Genomic DNA, 8,777 nt, shown 5'->3' with positions numbered 1-8,777 from the left:
GTGGCTCTGCGGGGCGGCGGGAGGAAGCGGGGAGGGCAGGTGCCTGGCTGGCAGTTACTTCAAGAACAAGTTAAGAGGGTGTGTGCGTTTGGTGATGGCGTGGACAGAAAGGGATAGATCATTTGCTGTGCTGTAGTCAGCTCTGTAACTGGAATTTGATTTTTTCTTTTAATTATAACCTAACTCATAGTGTTTCACAGGTGGTTGCTCAGATTAGACTTAGATTTTGTTTACCCAATGATATATTGCAATCATTGAGGTAACTGATATCATGTAGATACAAATTTTACAAAGCAGACACACTAGAAAGGATCTTTCTTATTTCATAGGTATCGCATTGCTTGATCAGAAGAACATTTTTTGGGTATCCCCTAACTAAAGCAGGTTCTGGCCTGGTCCAGCAGACTAAAGGTAAGAAAAGATTTGCTTGTGCTTCTGCCCTGTTTCAACCTTACACTAAGAGGTGTAATTTCTGCAGTAATTTGGCATTTCCTCTCCTGTAGAAATCCTATTTCTCATCCTGTTTTTCTCTAGATGTTTGTTTGAGGTTCTGCAGACCACGAAGTTCTGCAACAGCTGCTGACGCATCTGGAGAGGACATCGTACTCAAATGGGGCCTTCTGCTGGTCCCTCTGACCACGTTCTGTCTTGGCACTTGGCAGGTGCGAACAAATATTTCATTTCTTCAAGAGTTGAGCACCTGAGGGCTGTCGGATTTTTCTATCTGTGGCTGTTTAATCTAGTTCAAATCACATAAAGATTTCCTGTTATTTTACCTTTCTGTTTTCCAAGTGTCCATTTGTAAGTCTTTAAAGGAGAGATATTTATTTTTTACACTTCTGTTTGAGTATAGATATTTCTTCAAATTCAGGTTAGTAGCCTCCATTTCTGTATCTCCAATTACTGTTTTAGTCCAGCTCTGAGGAGAAATTTATGACAAATATTTTAAGGCTTGCTGGGGTTATTACGTTGCTCTGTTCTACCATAGGGAATTGCTTTTGTGTTTGTGTACTTCCAGGTTCAGCGACGAAAGTGGAAATTGGATTTGATTGCACAACTGGCATCAAGACTTACATCAGAGCCCATCCCTCTGACATTAGAGTAAGGACGCTGAGACAGTTTATGTTACAGAGCACTGGCAGTGTGCTGGGGATATTAGCTACGGTCCCTGCACTCATGAGCTTGTACTAAACTAAACTGCATGAAAATGAAGGAATGCAGTGGGAATCAGGACATGGAAGCAAATTAGACATCCCGTTAATTTTCTTATTTTTAGTAAGACAATAAGTGAACACTTCCCTACAGGATACTCTAAATGTATGTAAAAGGATGAATCTCTGTTCAGGAGAATGTGGTATGTAGTTCATACCGTATGTAATCCTCCTGGAGAAGGAGCACTTGGCCCTGCCCCAAGTGTGGAGCAGTTGTGTCAGATGTGAGATTTTTAAGGTCACTTGGCCATATGGCACAACTGTCAAAACAGTTCAGTTCTATTTCATGGTCTGGGATAGGAAGGAAACGCTCCCTGTTGGCTGGATGTACGTGCAGCGTATCTACCCACTGATCAGGAGTGTGTGTCATTGAATTTGTGCTAGGTTACCAATATAATGGAAGAGAACTGCTCTCTAGATACTCATGATCATCTTGTTTTGATCCACCGTGATAGTAATAAAATAGTAAGCTAGCTGCTTATTCCATGAGGTGTTTGTCTTCTGTTTGTATTTGCTGGCTGGCCCTAGAGTGAACCATTGAGGGAAAAGAAGAACCCCATGATAAAATCCTCTCATTTAATTTGCCTATTGTAGCTATGACCTTGTTTTCATCTTCTTCCCTGCAGTCCCATGGAATTGAAGGAACTGGAGTACAGACCTGTGAAGGTCCGAGGGCATTTCGACCACTCCAAGGAGCTCTATATTTTGCCACGGTCACTTGTGGACCCTGCGCGAGAAGCCAGAGAAGCTGGGCGGCTGACATCCCACCCGGAAAATGGAGCCAATGTCATTACTCCTTTCTACTGCACAGAACTAGGGTAAGACAAAAGCCATGGTTCATATGCACAGCTTACTTCTGTTTTGAAAAGCTGAATCATGGTGTTTGGGTTTATATACGTCTCTCCTTCTCTCTTAAACATACCTCTTGCAGTCTGTTGGGTCACTGAGGCTGGACTTTAATTTTTATTTGAATTCCCTTATAACGTGCACTCAGATGACAAAAAAAGTGGCACCAAACATATGGGTTCCTTCTTTCTTTGGTACTTAGTTCTAGGCAGCAGCAAGACCAAATTTTCTTTCACTCATGAGCCATATTTCTTTATGTAACTCCAGGGTCACAATTTTAGTCAACCGAGGATTTGTGCCCAAAAAGAAACTGAAACCGGAGACCAGGCTGAAGGGACAGGTAAGGGGGATACAGGGAATACTGCTTTCTGTCCTGGGATTGCCCAGAGGCACTGCTGTCAAACCAAGGAAGGTAGTAGCCTTTTGTTCAGCATCCTGGGAAGTTACTTAAATGAGAGTCATTGCACTTCTCAAAGAAGATAAACCTTTTCTTCCCACCTTTTTGTTAATAATGTTTTTTTACAAACAAGGAGATGCTTTTGATCTGCCTTTTTCCCTGCTGTGTTACAGACCTGCCTCACTGTAGGGCACGACCAGCTGATTTCTAATCAGACCTTGCCAGTGCTGTATTTTTCTACCAGGACCTGGTAAGCCAGAACATGAAGCGAGTCTTGAAAGATCACTTTTTTTCTCCTCTGCACTTCTCTTCAGATTGAAGATGAAATTGATCTCACTGGGGTGGTGAGGTTATCAGAAACCCGGAAACCTTTTGTGCCTGAGAATAACATTGAGAAAAACCGCTGGCACTACCGTGACCTGGAGGCTATGGCAAAGGTGACCGGCGCTGAGCCCATCTTTATTGACGCAGATTTCAGTAAGTCACAGAGGAACCCAATTCCACCTCCAATTTACATCAGTCAGCCTCTCTTCCTGTTCAGTTAGTTATCTCCCCTGGGCACTTGGAAAGGTAGAAACATAGAATCATTTTGGTTGGAAAAGACCTTTAAGAGCATTGAGTCTACAAAGAAATGCATCTTTCTGTTTTCTGTGTGTACTCTGCTAGGTATAGTTTTGAAGATGATGGGCAGCCCTTGGGAAGGGAAGAGGCAGGTGGTGTTCAATGCCGTGAGCACAACCAGCCCCTGGCTGTAGGGCCGCCTGCCCCACAGCTCTGGCTGTGCTGGTGATGTGGGAACACCGCTGCCTGAGGAGCCAGGTGTCTGCACCACTTACCAGCTTCATCCCGTTCCTCACAGCCAGGGCAGCTCCACACAGTGCAGGTTACAGATTTAACTCTGCCCTGTGTTGTGCCTCTAGGAAGCACAGTCCCAGGGGGGCCCATCGGAGGCCAGACCCGAGTGAGCCTGCGGAACGAGCACATGCAGTACATCATCACCTGGTGAGTTACCCAGACAGAGCCCGACTGACCTTCCCTGTGTTTCTTTGGAATGTAAAGCTTTGCCTGGCATCCCTGCTCCTGCACCAGTGAGACTGGATGAGCTCTTAAGCTACAAAAGCCTAAAGTTTTAACCTAAGTGACATTTGTACAGCAATTTGAAATAATTGTTTGTTAATGCACTGCTGCTGACTTAAGGAGGTCCAGTCCATCTTGAAAAGAACGTAAATTATGATTTTTTTCTTTCATAGGTATGGCTTATGTGCTGCAACTTCATTCTTGTGGTACAGAAAATTTATACAAAAGATACCTCTGTGAGGGGAAGGGCTGATCTCTTCTGTACCACAAGTCAGGAGCAGACTTTTGTAGAAGACAGCACTCTGGTCAGTCCTGAATAACTGAAGCACCCAGAATTTCAGGGCAACACATTCAGTAAATTTGTGCAGCTATCAACCTGCAAATCGACTTTACGCAACTGATGCAGACTTTGAGCTCCTACCAGTGCAATGCTGGCTGCTCAGAAGCACTGAAGTGCCTGTTGATCAGCTTCACTAGGAATCTCAAGGATAAATTTTGCTATTGTGGTTGATTGTAAGCTACACCGTTTTAACTTCTTCGCTGCTGTATTTTCTAAAAGAGGGCAAGGGATTTTGTGAATGTTTTTTTATAGCTAGTAGTCATTCCTGAATTCAGGAGTGGTTCACAGGACTTACATCAGAATAAAGGGGGCCTACAGGTGCTTGCCTTGTGACTTGCAATGTGCATCTTACATCTTAGCAGTGACAGACTTCAATTAAAAGTTACTCCGCATACTCAAGTCTAACTGGGTAACGCAGCCTGTGACTTTCATTGCAAGAGCATGACGAGGGCTAGCAAAAATAACAAATGGCTACCTCACCTGGAGTCTTACCAAGGCCAGTAGCCTCCCACAATGCCACAAGACCAAGTCAGCAGTCAGGAAAGAACAGAAGGACAAGGTCTGGATTCTTCTCCCACCCCTTCAGCCTGCCTTCACTGACCATTCCTGCCCTGAAAGAGCCAGGACAGACTTCCTCAGAGGAGATCCCCACCTGGTTAAGTACTGTAACACCCAGTAGCACCCATACTGTGACTAAGTACTAATAGAGATGAGCTACAGCTATTTCCAATGAGATATATTTGCATGAGCAAGCTAGGCTTAAAGCCAGACCTACTCATCCTGTTCAACTTTATGATCACACAGCATGTGCCTGAGCTGCTCTTGAGGGGCTATGTGTTCGGGGAGGAATTACAGCACAGGACAAGCAGTTAACAGCAGTGGTTCCAAGAACCTGCTCTAAGCAACTGCTTCTGTGCAGCACTATTCAAACATCTGTCAGAAGGCAAACAGAAATAACACAAACGCTAATGTGCGACCCACTGCCTGGAACACTCCCATTAAGTGAGACCACCGAAACTTCACCTGGGGGTTTATTCTTTTTATGTACAGAAAACATGGTAGCAAACCAGTACATCTTTAGCCCAGCTTAGTGGCCAGTTCTTTAGCCTTGGCTTTTTCAAGCTTAGCAATGCGAGCCACTGATTTTGGACCCAAGACGTTACCGCCCCAGTGACGACGGATCTGCAAAGAAGTGAGAACAGGTTAGATGCCTCATACAGTCTCTTACTGTGTCATTTAATCATGTTCCTCAACCCTACTCCTTTATGCATGCAGGGAAGAGCTCCCTCAACTAGGGGATGAACAATGAACAACGTTTTGGGGCAGCGCAGAGATAAAAGCTGATGTCACTATGTCTCAACTTGCATTTCACTGGGAAGCTTTTAGGGATGTTAACAGTTTATAACTGTTAGACAAGGCTAGCAGCAGGGAGAATCTTACCTCATCGTATCTGTCATTGTAGTTGGTCTTGACAGCCTCCACCAGCTTTGCAAGGGCTCCTTTATCCTCCCTGTTGGTGATAGTTTCAGTTCCTTTAGAGCCTCAAGTTAACATTTCCCATTCATCTTTTGCCTCAGGATTTAAGAGCTCATAGTGGCAACGTGATTTTTCAGGTTAAGCATAAGCATCATTTGCAAAGGGTTAACCACACCCACCATCAATACTTTAGGAACCTGCACTGCTCAGAGTAAGGTTAATAGTTCCATCCACGTATTTTATAGTAACCATCTGCTTTGGTAAATCAAAAATCTGTATCTTAAGGATATGATTAGAGCTCTCCATACAAAAGGACATCTGCATTAGACATTACAGAGGTAGTATTTTAGTTATACTACTTTAGAGACCCCACTTTGCTATCCCATCTGCCCTATGTGCTTACAGGCACTTTCCTTTCCCCTCTAGAGAGAATCAAGTCAGCACACAGAATACTTACGGGTTAACCTGGGTGAAAGCAACAGAAGTGCAAGTTTTCCTGTGGACCAGCCGCCCCAGTCTGGCCTTGCCCTTGATGATGCAGTATGGCACTCCCATCTTGCGGCACAGAGCTGGCAAGAAGACCACCAGCTGAAAAGAAACAGAGTGTGCTGTATAACTGACGGAAAACATCTTTTTATTTGTTAAATCAGCCTGGGCTGTGGCAATTGCTCAGTGTTAAAAAGCTCGTTTTGCTCTTCATTGTTGATTCAGGTGAAGAAATTCATACATCATTGCAAGGGCCAAGCCTCATTGTAATGGCAGCACAACCATGAACATGCATAAGTATTCCAGTTATGGTAAATGCGTCTTTTTATGCATTCTCTTTTCACACAATAAATTTGTCCTAAAATGCATTTTCACCCTAAGCCCAGTTCTAACTTCAGGTTAAGTTACCCAGGTAGCCTGTAACATGTACCAGTGAGCGTGCTTACCTCAATGGGGTCTACATCGTGGGCAATAACTACAAGCTGAGCCTTCTTGTTCTCTACCAGAGTTGTGACACTGTTAATACCTGAAAAAGCAAGTTATAGGTAAGCTTTGATTCAGCTCAGTTTATTTTCAGAGCTTTCATATAAGCCTCCTACAACCAGCTCAGATTCAATAGTGCAGCTTCATTATGAAAGTTATGACAATTTTTCACATCCATTCAGTAGCACACAGAAGATACTCCATGGACAATTTGCTAAAGCTCAGGGTTAAAAAGCTCGTCTATTTTGCTCTTCACTTTGAGCTCAGGTGAAGAAATTCATACATCATTGCAATAGCTTGTCCAATCCCATTTGGCTGGAGCAGAGCACCAACTCGCCAGTTTTCTCTCTAACAAAGCACCACGCTCCCATATGTGCAAGCAGCCAAGTCCACGTACAAAGTTACCTGCTCGGAGGACCGGCGGCCGCTTAGTTGGTGCATCGCCCTTTCCTGCAGCTTTCTGCTCAGCACGAGCCAGCAGCCTCTGCTTCTTCTCTTGCTTATTTTCTGGCCTATATTTGTGAGCCAGCTTCAGAAGCTGCGTAGCTGAAAGAGAACATCTGCTAGTTAGTGAGCTGCATAACCTGAAAATCTAAGCATTAGTTTTAAAAAGACCACAGTGCATCAGCAATCTTGGTGGTTGTCATCAAGTGTATTTAGGCAAGAGATTAGCATTGTTTGCACAGTGCAAGAGCGGAGCTAGCGGAGTGCCTCCAGAGCTCATATTTATGTGCACCTCTGTTCGCAATGAGAGCTCCTTCACTGTTTGGATGAGGAAATGCCTGTGGACCCCCACATCAATTATGGTTAAAGGTGGTGATGTACTTTCTCATTTAAAGCAAGCAACTTGTTTGGCAACATCTACAAGGGAGTTACTCTGCACAGGTCCAAAGTTTCTTGCACAGACACTGTAACCTGGAAAAAAGACTATTTTCTCATTCACAGAAGACCCTGGAGTTCTTTCTTCCCCTGTTTCAATGTCAGCTTGCAGGATGCTGGCTTCCCCCCAAAGCCTGCACTCAGGCAGACTTCTCAATTATCTGTTTACACAGTTAAAAGAACCCTACATGTTCTAGATCAAGCTAGAAGAATGGACTCCAGTGGAAGCATACAGTTAAGAGAACTCTGGGTTTGGGTCATTAAGTAGGAGCTTTGGTATTTTCTATTCCCTTTTCAAAGTACATAGCAGCTATCAAGACTTAAGCCAGTAAATTCAGACAGCAGCTTGCTGTTCACATCACCCCGATCACTATTAAAGCCTTCCTAAAATGCTTCTAAAGATACTCTCCACCTTACCTTTAAGTCTCATTTTGGTTTCTTTCCTCTTCTCTGAGGCATATACTATTAATGACTCAAGTCAAAGAGAATTTTGTGGGGTGCATCCTTACCTGTCTGGCGGTCCAAAGCCTGAGTGAACTGGTTAATGGCAGGAGGCACCTTCAAGCGTTTGTAAAGAATGGATCTCTGGCGCTGCAGTCTGATGTAGCGTGGCCATTTCACAAAACGTGTGAGATCACGCTTTGGCTGGATATCCTGTCCTAAAAATACAGACTTTAACTCAAAGCTGTTCCAAACCCAGACAGCAACAGCCTGGAATAGGCAGGAGTGCATCAGAGATCTTGGTGGTGATATGTCAGCACTATCACTCAGATAGCAAATATTCTTTCACATCATCTGCACACCATACAAAAATGGCACTACAGAAGTCTGAATTGATTTACCACACCACATGCAAAAGGGCAAGACTCATCACAACAGAATCACATAATGAATCCATACAATACGGGAAATTCAGCAAATTGTCCATAGCCACCTTCATATACCTAATGAAGGACCACTCTTAATGGCAGGCAGCGAGGCAACTGCCTTCATCACTCTCTCCACCCTACAGGTTTACTACAATATGTTACTTACAATTCAGACATCTGTCCATAAAACAAAGAAAAAAACCAAACATTTGGGCAAGTAGCCCAAATATCCAGTTACTCACCAATGCCAAAGTTTTTGGGCCTCTTCTCAAAGAGGGGATTGACAACCTTCTTGGCCTCCTGCTTCTTGACTACAGCAGGGGCCGGTGCCACCTTCTTGCCCTTGGCCTTCTTTCCTTTCGGCTGAAAGTAAGAAATACACTCTTCCTTCTCTTGCCTTCAACACTTGTATACTTAGAGGCATTATCAGTCCACGTTGGAAACACGTTTTCCCAGGCATTTCACCAGCCCGGCAGCCTCCCAGCCAAGTCTTGCTCTCCCAGAGAGAGCAAACCCTCCGATTTGACTTTAAAAGGTTTATGAACCCCCCCGAGAGGGACGCCATTTAAAGCCGCCTATTCCTCTCCTCGGGCAGACAGCAATCGCCCCCGGCCCGAGATCCGCCCTGCACCGGGAACAACGCTACGGTCTGGCCGGGCTGCCCCGCTCCCAGAGCCTGGGCCGGGAGACGCCGCGGGAGGTAGGCCCAGACC

At 44.6% G+C, this 8,777-nt stretch overlaps 2 protein-coding genes across 2 annotated transcripts; one reads left to right on the top strand and one right to left on the bottom strand.

The window, feature by feature from the left end:
• Window positions 1-329: 329 nt before the first annotated feature.
• SURF1 (surfeit 1) lies at window positions 330-3,811 on the top strand (the record flags this gene model as incomplete). Its single annotated transcript, XM_010080941.1, has 8 exons — window positions 330-411; window positions 535-662; window positions 1,019-1,101; window positions 1,838-2,029; window positions 2,325-2,397; window positions 2,769-2,931; window positions 3,375-3,456; window positions 3,705-3,811. Coding segments are annotated over 8 exons (870 nt in total), but the record flags the coding sequence as incomplete, so codon positions are not given.
• Window positions 3,812-4,884: 1,073 nt separating this feature from the next.
• RPL7A (ribosomal protein L7a) lies at window positions 4,885-8,461 on the bottom strand (the record flags this gene model as incomplete). The annotated part of the gene is made up of 7 exons (XM_010080939.1): window positions 4,885-5,053; window positions 5,312-5,381; window positions 5,805-5,935; window positions 6,280-6,359; window positions 6,722-6,862; window positions 7,705-7,854; window positions 8,307-8,461. Coding segments are annotated over 7 exons (832 nt in total), but the record flags the coding sequence as incomplete, so codon positions are not given.
• Between the last annotated feature and the right edge of the window lie 316 nt (window positions 8,462-8,777).

Source organism: Pterocles gutturalis, unplaced genomic scaffold (assembly GCF_000699245.1).
Source record: "Pterocles gutturalis isolate BGI_N339 unplaced genomic scaffold, ASM69924v1 Scaffold51604, whole genome shotgun sequence".
Taxonomy (NCBI): domain Eukaryota; kingdom Metazoa; phylum Chordata; class Aves; order Pterocliformes; family Pteroclidae; genus Pterocles; species Pterocles gutturalis.
Note: the sequence above shows the minus strand (reverse complement) of the source record. Positions and strands in the feature narration are given on the sequence as shown.